Genomic DNA, 22925 nt, shown 5'->3' with positions numbered 1-22925 from the left:
GTAGTCCTGTCATTTTCTACCTCCAGGACACATCCCCTTTGCAACTGCCCTGGGAAACAAGCATCCCATCTTTACATATTCAAGGTCAGCAAGAGGGGGTCCCCTCCTAAGGAAGCTCATCTCTCATTGCTAGGAGGTTCTTGGCTGCACTATATCCAAGGCTGCCCAAAATATGGTTCTTTCCTGTGGGCCTGATCAGGCTAAGGGCAGAGCTGTCTATTTCCTCCACCTCTGAGTAGGACCCAATCAGCTTTTGTAACGTCTCTTCACAATTTGACCATGTTTTTCACCCACACTTCTGCTGAGCCCACACTTGCTCCTGTCAGTGGTAGGATTATTACAGTATTTGCTTTTTGTGAGAGATGAATGTAATAATTAAATTGTCATTTTGTATTGTCATTTTGCCATGAATTTGTTTTGAATTTTATACTAAAGTGGGCCCGTCATCCCCACTTTATGAAGCCATTCAGGACCCTCATTTTGCCTTGCAGCACCTTTAACATCTCTCCCAGTGTCACTTTGAAATGTGATGAGCTTGTCCTCACATTCTTATCAGGTACAAATTCAGACTCCGACTTGAAGCCCTACCATAGAGCAGAGAACTTCTCCGCTACTTATGCAACCTTGCGTAGGCCCCCTTAACCTCTTGGTTTTTCGAGTCCTCAGTTGTAAAAATGTGAGGGTTCTATGAATTTACATTTGGAGCAGGACAAGTTCAAGAAGAGCTTGTCTTTGCTTTTATTCTTCCCAGCTGGAATGTCTTCATCTCCGCTCCATGGGTCCAAATCTAACTTATCCTTCAGACCCACTGCCAAAGAGCCTTCTACACAAATCTCTGCCTCTCCAGCTGTTGAAAACTTAGGGTCAGTGCCGTACAACCTAGCTGTCTCTCAGGTTAACTTTGCCACTCAAGCCAATCGCAGAATGTGGGTTTCCCTTGCCCTTTTCGGTCCCCGGGACTGTGCCAGCTCACAGGTATGCTCCACGGGGAATGTTTACTTCACTAGGGCTGGCTGGGGAGAGAAGTGTGAGGGCCCCAGCAAGGTGCCTCTCTGCCTCCACCCTGCTCTCCTCCACAAAACCCTGAGAGCCTGAAACCTGTCCCTCAAGTCACAGATTCCTTATGTGACCTCACTGGGTAGTGATGACCTCACAGGCCTTCTCACAGTTTCCATGGCAGGGTAACTACGCAAATGTGGTGCTCTCGGGGAAACTTTCCTACCAGTTCTCTACTGGATACCAATCTGTTTGGTTGCCTGAGAATGTCTGACCGGATCTTCTATATTCATTCTAACTTGTCCTCTGTCCCCTGGGAGGGCAGCACAGCAGGTAGGCTTAGCCCAGGCATCTGTCCAAGAGTCCCTGGTGTACACACAACTCCACCTGGCTGCCACATGTTCCTTTTGGGCTTGCCCACCACACCTCAGAACTTAACCAGCTGTAAGTAATACAAGTGGCCTGGGGCCTCCTGAGGGACTTACAGTGTTCCTGCTCACTGCCGAGAAGTGAAACGGCATCCCTTGGGCAACTATTCAGAAAGCTTCTAATGTTTATAAATGCAGCCTTTCCTTTTAGGCTACAAGCTTCTTCCATTCTGACCCTTTCCAATTGGCCTCTTAGCAAAAGTCAAGTGAATTTTTGTCCGCAAGTGATAAATGGGGCAGGTTGAGGAAGAACCGTTGAGGCCTCCTCGTGAATCTCCGCTTCAAAGCCAGGCAGCTTCGCCGTACTGTCGCATAGACGTGCACAAGGGTTCCCTGAGACACACCCCAGACTGAGCGGCTGAGTACTGGGGAAAGGTGGTGTCATATCGGTGAGAAGAACAAAAGAGTCAAGGAGAGAGATGAGTGATACAAGACGGGAGGGCTGACGAAATAGTGTCCTAGGAGGTTAGGTTGACGTGAGCCTAGACTTCCTATCTAAAATCTGGCTCTGAAGCTCCTGGTCACTTGGCCTGCACATTTGGCCTTTTTCTAATCTAGGTAAAAGTATCAGAGGGCTAGAGGTCAGTGTGGTTAGAAAAGGCAACAGAATGGGGCCCAAGAGGAGTTGCCAAGGTGGGAGGGGTTTTAGCCCATTTATATTACTTTTCCAATACCTGAAAGGTTTTTCCATTAAAGCCTCAGAAGTGACAGACGTTAAGAAATGCTTTTTCTGCTGTGGAAGGGAGCGATGGAAAGGATCCTGGTGATAACTGTCTTCAGGTTCTACGGTTTCCTCTGAGAACGGGGAACAGATTTCCTGGTCTGCTGCTGCTGCCCTAAGCTCCACAGAATCACTTCTGCAGCCATATTCCTTCTCTAGGGAACTCACAGAGGTGATAGGCCAAGGCTGTGTTTTGCATACAGAGCAGATTAAAGGGCTTCAGCCAGAAACTGGGAGAGACATGAGAGGGGAGGTCCTGGCAGGTCACTGTATGTAGCAGAAATGGCTGATGAGATCTGATTTTCCTTCCAGCAGCTGTGGCTCCCACTTCTCCTCCTACACCTGGTCACTACCATGTCCTCTACCGAGGGTGTGGAGAAACCCAAGTGGGCTGGCATGGGGAGACATACTGCCTGGTTGGTGGCTACCGGACCTATGGGGATGCTCCTGTGGCCACCCCAGCAAAGGTGGAAGCAGAGAAACCAATTCCCAGCCGGGCTCCCAAGAGACGTCGAGCTCTCACAGAGTCGGATAAAGACGTAGGTTGCTCCAGCCCCAAAATTCGGCGATTGCAGCATGGTGGCCGGAGGATGACCCCACAGAAGCTTGCTGGCTGAGCCACTCTTCAGGGAGGGCAAATGTTTAACCAACCAAGACAGCTGATGCCTCTTCCTGCAGTGAACCCCACTGTCCATCATTGGAGATTAGAACCTGAGCCATTCTGTCTGAGCTTTCATCAGCCAGGAGCCTCCTTCCATACTAACTGGCTATATACAAGGAGCCTCAGGAACTGAGGCTTGAAATGAGAGGCTGCTCTGAACATCCCAGGGCTGAAACTGGCCTGGAAGAAAACCTGGTGTTTCTCTGCTCAATATTCCAGAGTCCCTTCTTGGGAAGAAGAAAGAAAAGTCTGTATTCTTTGAGTCAACAAGGATCCTGGAGCAGAGAGAGGGTTCAGACTGGTATCAGCAGGGGCCCATCTATCAGATGGACTCCTGCCCTGAGTCATTGCCAGCAGCCATCAACACAAACCAAGAGGAGCCGGGCTTTTTGAAACTGAAAAAAAGCAATTTGTGTCTACCCAGGGAGCCCCCTGTCTGGAGTTCCAGGAAGCAGAATAAAGAGACCCAGGAAGACCCACTCGCCAGTGCAGGAAGAAAATAGAGAGAGTTGGGTGTCACCACCACTGAGGCTCATGTGCTCCTTCATTCCCAGCCCTTTCTGGCCCCAGGGGGGATTTCTGACCAATAAAACGATTTTGTCGGGGCGCCTGGGTGGCTCAGTGGGTTAAGCCGCTGCCTTCAGCTCAGGTCATGATCCCAGGTCCTGGGTTCAAGCCCCGTATCGGGCTTTCTGCTCAGCAGGGAGCCTGCTTCCTCCTCTCTCTCTGCCTGCCTCTCTGCCTGCTTGTGATTTCTCTCTGTCAAATAAATAAATAAAATCTTTTAAAAAAAAAAAAAAAACGATTTTGTCTAACATATTTGACTTGAAATCCAGCTTGTCCAAGGCCAGGCCCCAAACCCCTCTCTTCCCTTGAAGTACATTCCCACATGCAGAACCTGTAGTCAGACCTTCTGCCTCCAAAAAGGACCCAAGTGCAGCTTCTAATGGTGCGGCTCTCTACACCTGTGCAGATAGGGCAGGACCTGGACAGGTTCTTTAAGAAATGAAGAGCCTGATGAGAACCTCCTTCTCCATGTGCACGTGTGCGTGCATGTGTGTGCGTGTGTGTGTGTGTGTGTGTGTGAGAAGATGAGAGGCAGGTCTGAAAAGACTTTGTCAATCCACCCATCTATCCATTTACTCCACAAATATTTATTGAGCACCTACTAGTTGCTTAGGCTGTATTAGTGAAAAAGATGACTGAAGCCCCTCTCCTCAAGGCATCCACAAACTAAAGGAAGACACAAAGGATATAATTTCAAATGTAAGTGCAATAAAAGTAAAATGGGATAAAAGGGTAGAGTGATGAGGGGCATGCTAGGTTCCACAAGGTAGTCAGGGGAGGCTTCTTCGAGGAGGGGACAGCTCAGTGAAGATGTGAAGAACTGGAGGAGGAAATGGCAGGTGCAAAGATCCTGAGGCAGAAGTGAGGCTGGCCTGTTCTAGGACCAACTGAAAGGCCAGTGTGGCCAGAGGGAAAAGACAAGAATAAAAGATGTGGTTGGAGAAGCAGGCATGGGCCAGACCACAGCAGGCCTCATCAGCCACGGTGAGGAATGTGGATCTTAGTGTGATGGGAAGTCACGGGAAGAAGTTGAGCAGGGTAGTGAAATGCTTAGATATAGATGCTAAAAATAACATTCCGACTACTGTGTGCCATGGCAGTGGGGAGCTGGCTGTTACCAGCGGAATGTCTCTCACAGCAGTTAAGGGGACCGTTGGTCCTAGGGAGTGGGGGTGGGGGAAGATCAGCAGAGAAGGAAGAGGACAGGGTGTGTGCAGGCCTGTGTGCCAGGTCTACCTGCCTTAGCATCCCAGATCCAAAGTGGGCACTGTCAGCAGCTTATAGCCCTCAGGCCCAGGTGAAGCCCCTCACCTTTCGAACAGCACACTCACCCTCGAGGGCCATACCAGCAAGAGTATTGCTCCTCTTCCAGACCCTCAAGGCCCGGAAAGGTCCTGATAACTTAAGTTTCCCTAACCTACATTAGAGGAAAGAGGCACAGGCCCTGGGGAGTTCCCACTGTAAGTCTCCGTTAACCCCCAAAAGATAGCGAATGCCTCTTCCTGCAGACACTCCCACTACCCACTGCTGGAGATTAGACCCTCATGCTGCTCTCTGATACTTGGTGTGACTGAGGAAGATCTGCGATCCTGGAGGAGTCGTGTAGGTTGGCAATTCCCAAACATGAGGCAAACAGACTTAACCTGGGCTCTCAGGAAAACTAGAGATCCCCAGTACTTACACCAGTCCTACTGAATACATTTTTAGGGTGGGATGTGGAAACCTGTGGTTTTAAATTTTTCCCATAACTCTTGATTTTATAGGAAATACAAGTGACAGAGGGACCTGTGAAATGACACCCTGGATGCAGTCAGCAAATTCCAAGACAGAAAACGCTAAAGGACAAAGGACCTGATTTGTTCAACAAATAAATTGCAAGGAAGGGAGAAGGAAGAGGAACCAATGGATTAAGAGACATAACCACCAAATGCAATGTGGGTGGCCTTATCTACATTGTAATTAAAACAACTATTTAAAAATAAGGCCATCAGGGAAATTTGAACATGATAGATAATTTATGATATTAAGTATTGTGACTCTTGGGACACCTGGGTGGCTCAGTTGGTTAAGCGGCTGCCTTCGGCTCAGGTCATGATCCTAGCATCCTGGGATCGAGTCCCACATCGGGCTCCTTGCTCTGCAGGGAGCCTGCTTCTCCCTCTGCCACTCTGTCTGCCTGTGCTCACTCTCTCTCTCTCTCTCTCTCTCTCTCTGACAAATAAATAAATAAAATCTTTTAAAAAAAAAGTATTGTGACTCTTTTAGGTGCCATAATGGTATGGTTGTTGTCTTTTAAAAAGAGCCATGATCTTTTAGAGATGCAAACTTAGATATGGATGGAATAAGTGTTTGATTTGCCTTAAAATATTCTGTAGGAGGTATAAATGAGTAAGGTATAAATAAAACAAGATGGGCTGGGGCACCTGGGTGGCTCAGTGGGGTAAAGCCTCTGCCTTTGGCTCAGGTCATGATCCCAGGGTCCTCGGATCGAGCCCCGCATCAGGCTCTCTGCTCAGCTGGGAGTCCGCTTCCCCCCTCTCTCCCTCTGCCTGCCTCTCTGCCTACTTGTGATCTGTCAAACAAATAAAATCTTTAAAAAAAAAAAAAAGAAACAAGATGGGCCATCCATAATTGTTGAAGTTGCACAACTGGTACAAAAGGGTTCAATATACTCTTTTACTTTTTTGTTTGAAATTACCCTAATAAGTTAAAGGAAATTTTTTAAAAAGATTTTATTTATTTGAGAGACAGTGAGAGAGAGCACGAGAGGGGAGAAGGTCAGAGGGAGAAGCAGACTCCCCATGGAGCCGGGAGCCTGATGCGGGACTCGATTCCAGGACTCTAGGATCATGACCTGAGCTGAAGGCAGTCGCTTAACCAACTGAGCCACCCAGGCACCCTAGGAAATTTTTTTTAAAGGCCTTTCAGGTGGGGCACCTGGGTGGCTTAGTCGCTTAAGCATGTGCCTTCCGCTCAGGTCATGATTCCAGGGCCCTGGGATCGAGCCCCACATCAAGCTCCTTGCTAAGCAGGGAGCCTGCTTCTCCCTCTCCCTCTGACTGCCTGCCACTCCCCCTGCTTGTGCTCTGTCTCGTGCTATCGCTGTGTGTCAAATAAAATCTTTTTTAAAAAATAAATTAAAAAAATAAAAGCCTCTCAGGTGCATTCAGTCAGATTTGGAATCAGTGAGGACTCGGGGTGCAGGGGGGTCAGCTTCAAAGCATAAATTAGCAGGTGGGAGCCATGGCAGCCAGAAAAGGGAGGGCAGCCATGCTGCATGAACACATGAGCACAGGGGGGCTCTGAGGCCAGGTGTGCCGTGTATAGCCTGTTGTTGCCAATCTGATAGGCCTCAGAGATAAGCAAGCTAGGTCGAGCAAAGGGACAGCAAGTCTAAACTTGAGGCTAACTGAAAAAAATCACATATGCCACATCATAAATATTTGGTCAGAGCTAGTTCCCAGCACCTGGAGTGCACACAGCCCATTCTGCCAGATGCCTCTGTTAGAAGATGAGGTAGATAACTGGAAACTTGTCCAGCCCCTTCATGGCATACCCCAGCACAGGGCCGGCTCCAGGGCATGATCAGTAGGGAATGTCTAGACAAAGACATGATGGGAAGGACTTGAACCCTCTCCTGGTGAGAGAGGCTGCAGTTGGAAGTCGAGAAGTCCACGGAACCTCAGTTGGACTTGGCCATGAGAGCACGTGCAGCTGCTAGCCTCGCTACCTTTCCTCCCCTTCAGCCATGTTCAAGGCGGGTTCCATCCTCGGGCCAGGAGGCTACTCTCTCTGCCACTGCTGGCTTCCCCAGATGGCTGCCTTATGTCCCATGAAGCCACACTGAAGACAAGGCCAGTCCAGTGCAACTTTGGTGAGCCTGGCAGTAGGGAACAGGAGATGAGCGGCAGATGCAGAAGCAGAAAGGACAGACCTTACCAAATGGCTGGTAGTCATTCTACAAAGTTCTCTCCCCTCAGGGCCTGGAGTACCCACAGAGAGGACGCCCAAAGAGATTAAAAAACAAAACAAAACAAAAAAACTCCGGAGTAGCTCTGGCCTGGGGTCCCAGAGAGCCCTGGACATCAGGAAGCTAAGTACATTCCTCCACCTTGTGAGAAGTTGCCCCCCAAAATATGAATTCCCCTGGCCAGTGTTCTGGATGTGGATTCAAGGAGGTCTCCAGACAGAGGGGCACAGAGGTCAAGAAAGGGCATCCGTTAGTTGGGGCAACTGCCTCGGACCCAGAGTGGTCCGAGATGGAGAACTGAATCAGAGGGCTCAAAGCCGAAAAAATCTAAGAGTAAGGGAATTCTGGTTCCGGATCCCAGCTCCATCAGCCGGCTTCATTGAGCTGAATCTCAATTTTCTCACCTAGAAAATGAGGCTGGTTAAAAACCTACCTTGTGGGGGCACCTGGGTGGCTCAGTGGGTTAAGCCGCTGCCTTCGGCTCAGGTCATGATCTCAGGGTCCTGGGATCGAGCCCCGCGTTGGGCTCTCTGCTCGGCGGGGAGCCTGCTTCCTCCTCTCTCTCTGCCTGCCTCTCTGCCTGCTTGTGATTTCTGTCTGTCAAATAAATAAATTAAAAAAAAAAAAAAACCTACCTTGTGGAGGCACCTGGGTGGCTCAGTCGTTAAGCATCTGCCTTTGGCTCAGGTCATGAACCCAGGTCCTGGGATTGAGCCCCTCACTGGGCTCCCTGCTCAGCAGGAAGCCTCCTTCGTCCTCTCCCACTCCCCCTGCTTGTGTTCCCTCTCTCGCAGTCTCTCTGTCAAATAAATAAAAAATTTTTAAAAGATTTTATTTATTTATTTAACAGAGATCACAAGTAGGCAGAGAGGCAGAGAGGGAAGCAGGCTCCCTGCTGAGCAGAGAGCCCCATGCGGAACTCGATCCCAGGACCCTGAGATCATGACCTGAGCCGAAGGCAGCAGCTTAACCCACTGAGCCACCCAGGCGCCCCCTAAATAAAAATCTTTGAAAACAGGGGCACCTGGGTGGCTCAGTGGGTTAAAGCCTCTGCCTTCGGCTCAGGTTGTGATCCCAGGGTCCTAGGATTGAGCCCTGCATCGGGCTCTCTGCTCAGTGGGGAGCCTGCTTCCTCCTCCTCTCTCTCTCTGCCTGCCTCTCTGCCTAATTGTGATCTGTCAAATAAATAAATAAATAAATAAATAAATAAATAAAATCTCTAAAATAAAAAAAATAATAAAAAAAATCTTTGAAAACAAACAACAACAACAAAAAACCTACCTTGTGGACTGTTGTTAAAATGGAATGGACTAGGGGCACCTGTGTGGCTCAGTGGGTTGAGCCTCTGCCATCGGCTCAGGGTGATCTCAGGGTCCTTGATCTGAGCCCCAAATTGGGCTCTGCTCAGCCGGGAGCCCGCTTCCCCCTTTCTCCCTCTGCCTGCATCTCTGCCTACCTGTGATCTCTGTCTGTCAAAATAAATAAATAAAATCTTCAAAAAAAAAAAAAAAAGAGATGGAATGGACTACAGCACATGGGACCGGTAGCACAGCCTGGAACACACAGTAGCTCTGACCGCTCTGATAACGTTGTCACTGTTGTCACACGCCCTTGCTCTATGAAAGAAGGAAAGGCAGGTGTTGGCTGAGTTCTGAGTCGACTTGCTCTTCAAGGAATGTTGGTTCAGCCTTTGCTGTGCTCAGATGTGGGGCCGGAATAGGGGGGTCATGGCCACACTGAGTTCACTGGCTGGCTTCAGCAGGGCCAGCCCCTGCAGAAGGCGGTGAAGAGGATACGGACCCAGGCAAGGAGGAGCAGAGGGGGGAAAGGTTCCAGCAAGCCTGAACCCAAGCAATAGGAGAGGCTCATCCACGTTTCCGTTTTTAAAGAAATTACGTTACCAAAGAGGGTTTGAATCTGTCCGAGTTCTCCATGATATGCCCCCCTCTCTAGGCGACCAAATGTCACAGTTCAGAAGGTGTCATATGAATCCAAGGGACTTCCCTGTAGGACTTTCTCAGTCAAACTCCTGTAGTCCCTGCCTCTCCAGCCTCCCCCAGCTGATGGCACTACCTCAAGAATATGGGACAGTAGGCAAACCAACCTCAGAGCCAGAGTCCCAAGCCCTGTGAGCTTTACACTTAAATGATGGAAATATCTGGTCCTGGGAAGCAGCCCCATCAGACACTTCAAGCCTGCAGAACACCACTATGATTTGCTCTGGGGACCCTGCGTACTGGATCCTCCATACTGCCTGAGATCAGGCGGAGTCTGGCTGCAGGAGACCCAAGATGGACAGGAAGGCTGGCAAGGATGTGGAAGACAAAGGTGGGGATTAGAAAGGAGGCCGGGTGGAACAGGAGACAGAGATGCACTGGTGCTTACTGCACTTCTCCCAGCAAGGTGGACAGTGGCTAGCTTTTTTTTTTTTTTTTTTTTTTTTTGACAGACAGATCACAAGTAGGCAGAGAGGCAGGCAGAGAGAGACAGAGGAGGAGGAGGCAGGCTCCCCGCCGAGCAGAGAGCCCGATGTGGGACTTGATTCCAGGACCCTGAGATCATGACCTGAGCCGAAGGCAGAGGCTTTAACCACTGAGCCACCCAGGCGCCCCCAGTGGCTGGCTTTTGAAGAAGGAAAATGTGCTACCTGTTGGCCACTTCCAGAAGGGTAGCCTCAGCTTTGTGATTGGACGATGTGTGTCCCTGGTGGCCAGGCTGTCTTCTGGCCACAGAGACTGTTGCATCTTGGGAAACTGGCTCTGTCCATTCTCGTGGCAGCTGAACCAGAGTGACAGCCAGAAAGGAGGGGCAGCAAGGAGCCCTGAACGAGGATGAACATCACCTGGGCAGTGCTGGAGACTGAGGAAGCCCCTGGCTCTACCTCCCACTCCTGCACTCTGAGTGTGTGAGGGGGCCTGTCACTCTGACAGTTTTCTTCCCTGAATATTCTTGTGATACACTGGAGAGCAGTGGCCTCGGGTCAGCTCTGCCACAAAAGTAAGCTTGGTCCCAGGAGAAGCCTGTTTCTACCACTGCGTCCTTGGCAGGTCTTGATTTATGTAATCACTACACTGGTGAGGAATTAGAAGAGAAGGCGCTTACACACCCCACCCTGGTGTCAAGATTTCCTGCACTGGCCCTGCCTCAGCAGCCCCACCAGTGGGAGGCTAAGGGAACAACACGTAACAAGGCTCTGTGGCTGTAGGCAGCAAAGCAAGAGGGCAAGAGGGTTTATGCCATTTGCTGAGACTGGAGAGACAAGCCAAAGAAAGGAATTTGGTAGACAGACCTATGTGAGTATGGTAATGGCTTTCTTCCTAAAAGCAAAAATCCTCTCCAAATTTCTTCTTCTTTTTTTTTAAGATTTTATTTATTTATTTGACAGACAGAGATGACAAGTAGGCAGAAAGGGTGGCAGAGAGAGAGGAAGGGAAGCAGGCTCCCTACTGAGCAGAGAGCCCAGAGATTTCTTTTGGTTAGTAAAAACAGGTACTAATGTAGGTCTTTCATAAAAGCAAGGTGGCATGACACAAACTTTCTGAAAGCTGGGGTACTCATGGTTTTACTCCATTCTGACTTACAAAAGTTCTGACTTCAACTAGTGGAAAACCTGTATCCTAAGAGCAATAGGAAAGGGTGCCTGGGTGGCTCAGTGGGTTAAGCCTCTGCCTTCAGCTCAGGTCGTGATCTCAGGGTCCTGGGATTGAGCCCCGCATCAGACTCTCTACTCAGCAGGGAGCCTGCTTCCCCCCCCCCTCTCTGCCTACTTGTGATCTCTCTCTGTCAAATAAATAAATAAAATCTTTAAGAAAAAAAAAAAAAGAGCAATGCGAAGCCACAAAAGAACTTTAGGCAAGAAGATGACAGATTTTTCTCAAAGAGAGATAGGTCTGGCTGCTCAGTTGGGGAATGGACTAAAAGTGGGAAGAGCAGGAGGAGGTGAGAGATGAAGGTGACTGGAACTGGGGAAGAGGTAGTGAGAATGGAGAAACTACCCCTGGGAGATGTTTGGAGGTTGAACCAGAATGATTTGGAGATGCTGTTAAAGGGGAGAAGTGGACAGAGGGTAGGAGGTATCACAGATGACATTCAGGTCAGCTCTGGAGGCAGGCCCTGGGCTTCCCCCCTTGTTTCCTCTTGTGTACACTGCCAGAACCTGGATAACTTCTCATAGTTCCTCCCCCAAAATTGTCCAGGTCTATCCACAGATGCTGGAGTCTTCTAAACGGCAAGCAAGCGAGAGAGCGAGAGAGAGAGAGAAAGAAAGGGAGGGAGGGACAGAGAGAGGAAGGGAGGGAGCGGCGGAGGGAGAAAGGAATGGGACAAGTCTTCATTAGTATGTGTTTATTTCCCCCTGCACAGGACAGGATAGAGAGATGGCCTCGGGTGAGGTAAAAAGAAGAACAGGCCACCCGGCTAAAACCCCCTTGCTCCTTGAGTATGAGCATTCACATGTCCCTAACCATATAAGGGTCTGGGTATGTCTGTGTTTCTGTGGTTGACTTTGTATGGTCACCTCAAGGCCATGACTAGCAGTGTTAGTTAGCTTAAGGACTGAAGTGGAACGTTACTGAAAATTATTCCCCCTGGCTGATGGTCTACAGAGATGGTGCCCACTTTCTCGGGTTCAGCACTGCCTGTCTCTGCTGGGCAACAGTTTCCTTCAAGTCTTGGGGTGTAAGACATATGGTCCCTGGAGAAAAGCTAACCTCAAAAATTAAATTCTCGGGGCACCTGGGTGGCTCAGTGGGTTAAAGCCTCTGCCTTCGGCTCGGGTCATGGTCCCAGGGTCCTGGGATCGAGCCCCGCATCGGGCTCCCTGCTGGGCAGGGAGCCTGCTTCCTCCTCTCTCTCTCTCTGCCTGCCTCTCTGCCTACTTGTAATCTGTCAAACAAATAAAAAAAAAAAAATTAAATTCTCCCTTCATGGGGCGCCTGGGTGGCTCAGTGGGTTAAAGCCTCTGCCTTTGGCTCGGGTCATGTTCCCAGGGTCCTGGGATCGAGCCCCGCATCGGGCTTTCTGCTCAGCAGGGAGCCTGCTTCTTCCTCTCTCTCTGCCTGCCTCTCTGCCTACTTGTGATCTCTATCTGTCAAATAAATAAATAAATAAATCTTAAAAAAAATTAAATTCTCCCTTCTTATTCCTCTGTCGCAGCTGTTATTTATTCTGGATTTCCTCCCTACCTTTCCCCATTGTTCATACTCCCACTTCTTGGGGGGCAATTAAGAGTGGAACAGACAAATTGTTTATTCCTCAAACTAACATTTTTGTCTTGGAGACCAGCTGGTCCAAGAGTTTCTCCTCCCTTTCCACACTCACTGGCTTCATAAGTGGGCGTGGGGTGGCTGGCCAGCCATAGGGGGAGAAAGGAGGGAGCCAGGTCTGAGCTTGGGCTCAAGGAATACCCCAGGGGACACTCTGCAGTGGGGCTGCCCAGAGAACCCTCCAGCTGCAGCAGTCAGCAGACCCACCCCCAGCACAGTGCCACCGGTTTGCCCTTCACCCCTGCCTGACTACATCAGGCACCATCATCTGCACAATCACTCAGATATACCCAAGCTGGCAGAGTTTTCCTCACTTCCTTTCTTGGGGGGTTTCCAAGGTCTCCAGATTTAGGTCACTACCCCCGCACAGGTCACTCCTGCCACCTGGAGAAGGTTCCAAAGGTGAAACAGCTCCAGAGGGTGCCAAGGTTCACAGTGGAACCTTGAGAGACTGGGGAAGAAGGAGTTTGGGCAGAGACCTTGAGGCCTCTCCGTGGTGGAGCTTCTGGGAGAGGATGAATTCCACTGTTTGTATGTGGGATGGATGTGTGTGTGTAGGTGGTTCCTGGAAAAGGCAACTAGGGCGAAGGCCTGAGGCTGGGAATGAGGGTGGGGCCTACAGAGGAAGAATGCAACTCAGCCTAGTTTTCTGGAAGAGCTAGAGCCACAGGAGCAAGAAGATAAGACGAACGTAGCCTCAGAACCCAGATGCCAGGCCTTTCCTTGGGAGCCATATATCTGACTTCAGTGAAGACCAGGCTTCCACACGGAGGTAGGTGGGACCCTGACCAACAGCCCAACCTGAAGCTCTGGGAGGGATGTTGCTGAGATGGGGGGAGGGGTGCTCTGCTGCCCTACAAATGACTTTATTTCCTCCCACTCAAAGAGCTTGCTGAAGTCCTACTCTGTTCAGTAAGCCACCCCCCACCCCCCTAGCCCCCACCCCCCCCACCTCCCCACCCGCCCCCACCCGCCAAGGTTGCCCAGTTCACATCCCAAAAATCTCTTCATTCAGAGGTGTAGCATCTCCTGAGGAGGGAGCTCTTGCCTGAGACTGACTGGGGAAGACAGGGGGAGGGGGCGCCCCTGACAGTTCCCGGTTCAGGCTTGAGTCCCCCAGGGGATGGACAAGTAGGCCAGGAAGTAAGGTAGGGGAGAGAGAGGTGGGGGGCAGAGGGCCTCTTCCTGAATGCTAAGTCCTCAAGGTTAACCCCTCATTTCCAGGAACTGTCTCCTCCCAACCCCACCCTCACTGTGGCTCAGCAGCAGGAATCCGAGAAAGCTCAGAGTACTGTGGCCACAGACATTTGCATGTAGCCCTCAGGGTGGCTGGTGCAGGATGTAGGCAGATTGGGGACCAGATGTGGTTGAGAGAGGCTGCTCTCTGGGAGGAGCACCCCAAGCCTTCTCTCCTGGAGAGCAAGGTTAGAGACAGTAGCAGAGCAACCTGGGTTAGTCCCTCGGAGCACTGGAGATGAGGAGAGAAGGATGAGAGGAGAGTCGCCCAGAGGGTGGTGGTGTCCGGTTGGCTGGGGGCGGACGGAGCGCATGCTCTGCGCGCCCGGGTCGAGATCCTGCGAGTCTGTTCTCCCCTTGCCAGACCGCGCTGCCGTGGTCCGAGTCGACGTTACGGACTCTATCGCCACTCTCTGTCCTTCGCCACCCCTCAGGCTCTCGACACTGGCCCCCTCCTGTCTGTGCCGCCCTGAGCAGCATGCAGCCCCTGGGCCTCGAGGGTACCCCCGCGATCCTCCGGCGATCTCTGCTACGTCTCCTGCTCCTAATGCTGCTGCTGCCGCCGCGGCCTATAACCCGTGCCCAAAACACACCGGGAACCTCCAGCTCTCCGACCCCGCCAGCCACTCCCAGCTCCCGCGCCAAGCCGGCTGCTTCCAGCGCCCCAAGTCTGCGGGAGCGCGCGCGAGCCCTGATGCGGGACTTCCCTCTCGTGGACGGGTGCGTAGGTGCGGCGTGAGGGCGGGTGGAAACGGAGCCCACCCCAAAGCGGGGGAAGGAGTTCTCAGCATGCAGGGCTAGTGAGGAAACTCCCTCGCACCACCCCTGGACGCACTCTCCCATCATCCTTGGGTGCCTTTTCCCTTCCTCTTTCATTCCGTCCCTGGTGAGAACCCCCAGCCTAGTCCTCAAGGGATTCTAGTATAGCCTGGTGACAGTGTGGTCTGGAGGGGGCATTCCCCGCACCAACCTTGGCCCAGGTCCTGCTTGATCCCAAAGCCTAAGGACCCCACCCATTTCACCCTAACCGGACCTTGCCTTGCCCTCCCTCTAGCCACAACGACATGCCCCTTGTTCTGAGGCAGTTTTACGGCAACAGACTACAGGATGTCAATCTGCGCAATTTCAGCCATGGCCACACCAGCCTGGACAGGCTTAGAGATGGTCTCGTGGGCGCCCAGGTACCACAAGGACAGACGGAAAGGCTGAGAGGGAGTGTGGGGACCCCAGAGACCACAGGTTAGTCACATGGGAACTCAGTTACAGTAGGGCCTCCCAAAATAACACAACATGGATGCTGGGGCCTGCAGGGGTCACAGTGAACTTGTTTGGTGAGCATCCACAGACCACAGAACAAGCAATGCATTATAAGTGACCACTTCTGCTGTGTGGGCTGTGAAGGAGAGAAGCCCAGGGAGCTTGAAAGCAACCCCTGCCCAAGCCAACCCATGGCATTCCCCCAGTTCTGGTCAGCCTACGTCCCCTGCCAGACCCAGGAACGGGATGCCTTGCGCCTCACCCTGGAGCAGATCGACCTCATCCACCGCATGTGTGCCTCCTATTCTGAGTTGGAGCTTGTGACCTCAGTTCAAGGTAGGCAGATGGGTGGAGAGTGTTAGGGACTTGTCCGAATACCCCAGCCTCTGAAAGTGATCCCTCTGACCTACCTGTCCCCAGCTCTGAACAACACCCGGAAGTTGGCTTGCCTCATTGGTGTGGAGGGTGGCCACTCGCTGGACAGTAGCCTTTCCGTCTTGCGTTCCTTCTATGTGCTGGGTGTGCGCTACCTGACATTCACTCACACATGCAACACACCGTGGTGAGCACAGTGTAAATGGTATGCGTCCACTGATGCAGGCATCTGCCTGAGATCACAGTGGGGCTCAGACCAAGCTTTACCCCTGGGATCTGGCACTGACCCTGGAGTGGGGAGGGGAGCAGGGGTTCCCAGAGCAAGACTGGCTTCCCAGTAGGGACTTCCTTGTGCCAGGCACAGCCCAGCTTGTGCTGCAGGGGGATGCAGGTCTAGAGGATTCAGTGGGCTCTTGTGGCCAAGTCAGGGCCACCATTCAGACTGCCTCCTGGTCATCCTGCAGGGCAGAGAGCTCAGCTAAGGGCATCCATTCCTTCTACAAAAACATCACTGGGCTGACCAGGTTCGGTGAGGTGAGGATCCTAGCTCCATACCCTGCCCTCTGTGAATGTGCATGCCCCACCAGTTCCCTACAGAAAAATTCATGGACATTGCACCCCTGATGCCCTTTCCCCAACCTGTCACTGCAGAAAGTGGTGCTGGAAATGAACCGCTTGGGCATGATGGTCGATTTGTCCCACGTCTCAGACACTGTGGCTCGAAGAGCCTTGGAAGTGTCACGGTCACCTGTGATCTTCTCCCACTCGGCTGCCCAAGGTGTGTGCAAGAATGCCAGGAACATTCCTGATGATATCCTACAGCTTCTGGTGAGAGACTGCCCGGGCCCTCAAACCAAGAGCCCTTGAACCTGAGCCCCTGTTTCCTCAACTTTCTCAAACCCTAGGCTGAACATCTGCCCCACAAACCCACGGTCCGTAGCCCCTGAGCCCCTGAGCTCAGGTGTGGGGGTTCTACGCGGTAAATACTGCAAGACATTTCTATCCCAACCAGAGTGGAGACTCCTCCGTTTACACAAACCTTGAGGTGAAGTCTCCTTTGACGTCAAACCCAGAGCTGAACACCTTCTTCACGGGAGCCTAGAGGCAGGTGGGTGTTTCGGGGGCAAAGCTGAGTGTCCATTTGTCCTCCCCTGCAGAAGAAGAATGGTGGCATCGTGATGGTGACTTTGTCAGTGGGGGTGCTGCAATGCAACCCATTAGCCAACGTGTCCACGGTGGCAGGTAAGCCCTGCCTGGGCTCTCTGAAGAGCTCTGATTTGCACCTGAAGCCTTGGGGCAGGGAGGCTCAGTATAGCCCCAGTGGTCTCACTCATTCTTGGCTGCAGGCACAGTTCCTAAAAACTCAGTGATAAATGGTATAAAACACCTTGGTGCCATGTGGAACTGAAGACACAGAGTTGGTAACTACGATACTCACGGGTATAAGGGAGGCATTCAGACATAGAGCCTAGGTGCCAACCACATCTGTAGGGGCTCCCAAAGCTTCCTGCCCCTGCCTCTGACCAAGGGACTGGGCAGCCTCCTAAGTCTCTGTGGTCTTTGTCAGTTGTATTCTTTGTCCCCACTCATCCTCCACACCCATGGGAAGGAGCCCCCATGGTTCTTAGGGAGACTGGAGGCAGGGTGATTCTGGATCAGAAAAAGCCCAAATGGGATCTACTCCAAATCTAAATTCCAGTCTAGAGTCAACTGGCATCAGCCTCCTCAAGTTGGCACACTGGGTGCCAGGCCACGAAGGAACTGGCCTGTGCGGCCTATAAGCTACAAGAAGGGGAATTGGTAGAGTGCAGTCCCCATCCCACCCCTGCCCTGGAAGCCCCACGCTGCTGACTCTCCATCCCCCAGATCACTTTGACTACATCAGAGCAATCATTGGATCCAAGTTCATTGGGATTGGCGGAGATTATGATGGGGTCAGACGGTAAGTGCTTCCCTATGGCTTGTCTAAGACTCGCTGTGCCACAGTAGGGCCTTGATAGTCACTGTGCCCACCACACTGTGGTCCTCACAACTTTAGGCCCACCTTGCCTCTCCCCACACCCAGAGTCTATTTCCCGGGCCTTACTGTTTGTTTGCAACCCTTGGCCCCACTCTAGGTCATCATCTGCCCACCCTTAGTGCCAGCAGACCCATTACTTCTATTTTTAAGTTTTATTTAAGTAATCTTTACAACACAATGTGGGGCTTCAACCCATGACCCCAAGATCAAGAGTCACATGCTCTTCCAACCAAGCCAGCCAGGGTGCCCTGACCCACTGCTTCTGAGCAGACTCTTAGCAAGGTCTGGTGTAAACTGAGCATTTCCTCTGCCTGCAGCTGGGTCTGTGCCTGCAGGAGGTCAACCCAGTTCTTTTTTTTTTTTTTTAAGATTTTATTTATTCATTTGACAGACAGAGATCACAAGTAGGCAGAGAGGCAGGCAGAGAGAGAGGGGGGAAGCGGGCTCCCTGCTGAGCAGAGAGCCCGATGCGGGGCTCGATCCCAGGACCCTGGGATCACTACCTGAGTGGAAGGCAGAGGCTTTAACTCACTGAGCCACCCAGGTGCCCCTCAACCCAGTTCTTAAAAAGCTTTTCTTCTTTTTATAAACGGAGGGAAATTTTGTATTCAGTGAAAGACACAGATCATTGTGGTTTTTTGTTTTTATTTTTTAAATAGCTCCATGCCCAGCATGGATCCCAAAATGGGGCTTGAACTCATGACTCTGAGATCAAGATCTGAGCTGAGATCAAGAGTGGGATGCTTAACTGACTGAGCCACCCAGGTGCCCCAACATAGATCTTAACAGTACAATTCAGTGAGTTTTTATGATGACTCAAAGTGGTTAGGAGCTTCCTTCTGCAGTATAACGAGCAGGTGTGAATCACTTACCTCTTCAGGTCTCCCTTTCCCATATCTGACCAAAGCTAGGGTTCAGTAGACCTGGACACAGAGGGCTGTGGTTCTGAGTCATGAACAGGGAACAGGGCCGAGGTTCCACAGCTGGCTGGCTCGCGGCCACTCAGGTTCCCTCAGGGGCTGGAGGACGTGTCCATGTACCCAGTTCTGATAGAGGAGTTGCTGAGTCGCGGCTGGAGTGAGGAAGAGCTCCAGGGTGTCCTTCGCGGAAATCTGCTGCGGGTCTTCGGACAGGTGGAGCAGGTATGCTGGGCTGGGCAAAAGAATAGCACAGGGGTCTGAGCAAGTGTGTTGGAGGTGCTGTGGGAGCTGCTGACCACGGACTCCTATCTCCAGGTACGGGAGGCAAGCAAGGGGCAAAGCCCGCTGGAGGATGAGATCCCAGATGAGCAGCTGGGCAGCTCTTGCCGCTCTGTTCTCTCACGTCTGCACCAGACACGGTACATGGCTCCAGACCAGAAACTAACTGAGCCTTCAGAGCACTGGAAACCTAAGGGGTCACCTAGACAATCATTGTCAAAATCTCCCCCCAGAGTGGCTCCAGGCCTCACAGTTATTGCTGCCTGTTTAGTCCTTATTCTGTGGTTCTGGTGACCCAGTTAATCCTACCAGATGTTACTATGGCAGCTACAGACACCACACAATGTTCCCCCCCATCATGCAGGCACAAACATTTCCTGAAAATAAATGTTTTACACATGGAACCAGGCATGAGTATCCTTCTCTGGGCGGGGGGGTTGGATGGTGGCACAGGATCCCAGTTCTGGTGGTTGGTGGGGACCCTGCAGTCAACCACTAGTTACTCAAGTAAGACCTGAGTCTCATTAGCATGACCCAAAAAGACCCCAATGGTTGGGCTCAGCACTGGAAGAAGACAGTGGATGACACATGCTCCAGCTTTGGGAGAATGGATCTTCCTCTGGGTTGCCTCTCAATAGCTCACTCAGTCCACATCCTGACCCACTGACCACAACCTGGGGATTTTTTTTTTTAAGATTTTTTTTTATTTATTTGAAAGAGATAGAAAGCACACAAGCAGGAGGAGTGGCAGGCAGGGAGAGGGAGAAGGAGAAGCAGACTTCCCAGTGAGCAGGGAGTCTGATGTGGGGCTCCATCCCAGGACCCTGGGATTGTGACCTGAACTGAAGGCAGATGCTTAACTACTGAGCCACCCAGGCGCCCCACAACCTGGGGATCTTGAAGGGAACTCCGGTTCGGATTCCCAAGAAGGGAACCTGCCTGGATCACAAATAATCTTTGTTCCTATTTGGACAGAGCCCAAAACACCAGGCTACATGATGGGCCACGGACCTCCAATGACTGAACTTCCCTGGATGTGGACCCACCCCCTCCCATGTCCCTCAGGGACTTCCTCTCTGAGAAGCACAAGCTACTTAGAAAACCACACTATCTTATCCCCAGGCCATTAATGATAATAGCAACTGCATTAATAATAGTCAAAATTAATAGTTAATGCTAATAATGACAGCTAATAATAATAAATATGATAATAGATAATGACTAATAAAAATAATAGTTAAGGGACGCCTGGGTGGCTCAGTTGGTTAAGCAGCTGCCTTCGGCTCAGGTCGTGATCCCAGCGTCCTGGGATCGAGTCCCGCATCGGGCTCCTTGCTCGGCAGGGAGCCTGCTTCTCCCTCTGCCTCTGCCTGCCATTCTGTCTGCCTGTGCTCGCTCTCTCTCCCTCTCTCTCTGACAAATAAATAAAATCTTTAAAAAAAAAAAATAATAGTTAATACTAATAGTCTATGCATACCCCATGACTGAGTAATTTCACCCCAGGTATATATCCAACAGGAATGCATACATAGGTTTTCCAAAAGGCATATGAAATAATTTTTTTTTTAAGATTTTATTTATTTATTTGTCGGAGAGAGAGGAGCGAGAGTAAGCACAGGCAGATAGAGTGGCAGGCAGAGGCAGAGGGAGAAGCAGGCTCCCTGCCAAACAAGGAGCCCGATGTGGGACTCGATCCCAGGATACCAGGATCATGACCCGAGCTGAAGGCAGCTGCTTAACCAACTGAGCCACCCAGGCGTCCCTGAAATAATATTTAAAGCAGCACTTTTCATAATAACCCCAAATGATATAGTTCAAAGCCTGGGTAGTTCAGTCAGTTGAACATCAAACTCTTGGTTTTGCTTAGTGGAATTTTATGCAAATTGAGACATGGCCTTAAAAAAATTTTTTTTAACTATACCAGTCACAGTGGCATCCTATAAAAGAAGTTTCATAGGCTACAGTTATTTAGAAATTATTTAAGATCCTCACTTGGTCAAGAGAAATTGCCAAACATTCAATCTCTCAATAGAAAATGAGCTAAACAAAGAGGGAGATTTTGAAAATATTATTTATGAGATGTTCATTGTCACTTACTATCAGGGAAATGCAAATGAAAACCACAATTAGGTATCCCCTCACAGCTGTCAGAATGGCTAAAACCAACAACACAAGAAACAACACATGTTGGCAAGATTGGAAAAAAAGGAACACTTGTACGCTGTTGGTAGGAATGTAAGCTGGTACAGCCACTGTGGAAAATAGGATGGTCGTTCCTCAAAAAGTTAAAAATAGAACTACCCTACAGAGCCAGCAATGGCACTACTGGGTATTTACCCAAAGAATACAAATGCACTAATTCAAAGGGATAAATGCACCCCTGTGGTTATAGCAGCATTATTTACAATAGCCAAATTATGGAAGCAATGGGGCGCCTGGGTGGCTCAGTGGCTTTGGCTCAGATCATGATCTCAGGGTCCTGGGATCAAGCTCCACATCGGGCTCTCTGCTCAGCAGAGAGCCTGCTTCCACCTCTCTGCCTGCTGCTCTGTCTACTTCTGATCTCTCTCTCTGTCAAATAAATAAGTAAAATCTTTAAAAAACCATGGAAGCAGGCCAAGTGTCCAATGAATGATGAATGGGTAAAGAAGATGAGGCATATATACATGCATACAAACACACATGTGCACGCGCAGGCATGCACATGTATACACACAATGGAGTATTATTCAGCTATAAAGAAAAATGTATGGTGCCTGGGTGGCTCAGTGGGTTAAGCCTCTGCCTTCGGCTCAGGTCATGGTCTCAGGGTCCTGGGATCAAGCCCCTCTTTGGGTTCTCTGCTCAGCAGGGAGCCTGCTTCCCTCTCTCTCTCTGCCTGCCTCTCTGCCTACTTGTGATCTCTCTCTCTCTCTCTCTCTATCAAATAAATAAATAAATAGATCTTTTTTTAAAAAATGTAATTTTGCCATTTGCAATGACATGGATGGAGCTAGAGAGTATAATGCCAAGCAAATAAATCAGTCAGAGAAAGACAAATACCGTATGATTTCAGTCGTGTGGAATTTAAGAAATAAAACAAACAAAGGGAAAAAAGAGAGTGAAAGAGAGACAAATCAAGAAACAGACTCTTAACGGTAGAAAACAAACTGATGATTATCAGAGACGAGTGGGTGGGGGGATGGGTGAGATAGGTGATGGGGTTTAAGGAGTGCACTTGTTGAACCCTGGGTGATGTATGGAATTGCTGAAACCAATATAATATTGTGCACCTGAAACTAATATAATGCTGTATGTTAACAAACAAGAATTAAAATAGAAACTTACAAAGCCAAAAAAAAAAAAAAAGAGGAAAATTTTATTCATGAGCTTGCCTCCATTAAAGCCAGTTTAGTAAAATTATAATAAATTCTGGTTTGGGTATGAATGAAATAATGTGTGAGTTAATACACCTACTTTTCAGTTCTTTAATATTTTTCAACTATTTTAGTGTTCTAGAAAAGTTCATCATTGAAAATGTATATCAGAACACGTGTTTTCCTTTTCCCTCAGGCTCCAAATGGGCTGCAGTCTGCAATATTGCTCTGAAAGTTCTAATAGTGCTTTCTCTTCATTTTGCCTGTTCTCTCCCTTCTTGACTCCTTTGGGTACACTGAGTAGCCCTCTGAGATGACCTTAATCCTTTTACAGATCCTTCCAAACAAAGCTGATCCAGCTCAGGGCCCATTTAGGAAAAAATGGGAAGAGGTGGTAGGAGACAGAAGCTTATGGGAGGGCCCTGTGCTGCTGGGGAGCAGACCTCTTGAGGACAGGACCTTGCTCAGCGGTGCAGGTGTTCTAAACATGAGGGGCTGCTCTGTGACAGCCTGCAGCTAACTGTCATTGCTGGAACAGAAAAAACTGCCTTTCAGTTTCCTCTGTAGCCCCTCTTGGCAGAATGCCAGGAAGCCAGCAAGGGGGCTGGAAAATATGGTTTTAGGAGTTTGAGCCCCAGCCTCACAGAGCAAAGCACAGAAGACTGCATCTGGGGTTGAGACAATTGCTTAATAACCAGAGGTGCTGCAGGCCTGCGGTGGGTTCCCTCATTTATTCTCCCGGCGCGTTCTTTTGTGTTCTAACTCAAAACTAAGTGTTCATCAGGGTCCCCCTTACTTTGGTGGCTCTTCAGACCACAACACCCCTTGTGGAAGAGAAGCCCAAAAGTCAAGCTCATCTCTGGGTTTCCACCCTC

General features: G+C 50.2%; 2 protein-coding genes across 3 annotated transcripts; both read left to right on the top strand.

The window, feature by feature from the left end:
- The first annotated feature begins 1262 nt into the window (after positions 1-1262).
- Positions 1263-2762, top strand: LOC111152783. The gene is made up of 2 exons (XM_022511419.1): positions 1263-1329; positions 2458-2762. The coding sequence occupies exons 1-2, from the start codon at positions 1263-1265 to the stop codon at positions 2760-2762; spliced, it is 372 nt and encodes a 123-aa protein (XP_022367127.1).
- Positions 2763-13157: 10395 nt separating this feature from the next.
- On the top strand, positions 13158-19098 carry LOC111152846 (dipeptidase 2-like). Of its 2 annotated transcripts, none has more exons than XM_022511520.1 (11): positions 13158-13379; positions 14278-14563; positions 14898-15024; positions 15307-15436; positions 15521-15662; positions 15940-16009; positions 16127-16303; positions 16633-16717; positions 17342-17417; positions 18502-18637; positions 18731-19098. In XM_022511520.1, exons 1-11 carry the CDS (start codon positions 13316-13318, stop codon positions 18986-18988), a joined length of 1551 nt encoding a protein of 516 aa, XP_022367228.1. In that variant the 5' UTR covers positions 13158-13315; the 3' UTR covers positions 18989-19098. The 2 variants fall into 2 exon arrangements, with proteins under 2 accessions (XP_022367228.1, XP_022367229.1); XM_022511521.1 differs by lacking the exon at positions 13158-13379 and having other exon boundaries at positions 14185-14421; positions 14467-14563; positions 18731-19028.
- The last annotated feature ends 3827 nt before the right edge of the window (positions 19099-22925 follow it).

Source organism: Enhydra lutris, unplaced genomic scaffold, assembly GCF_002288905.1.
Source record: "Enhydra lutris kenyoni isolate GAN:26980312 unplaced genomic scaffold, ASM228890v2 scaffoldscaffold30, whole genome shotgun sequence".
Classification (NCBI taxonomy): Eukaryota; Metazoa; Chordata; class Mammalia; order Carnivora; family Mustelidae; genus Enhydra; species Enhydra lutris.
This window is presented reverse-complemented; position numbering and strand designations above follow the sequence as displayed.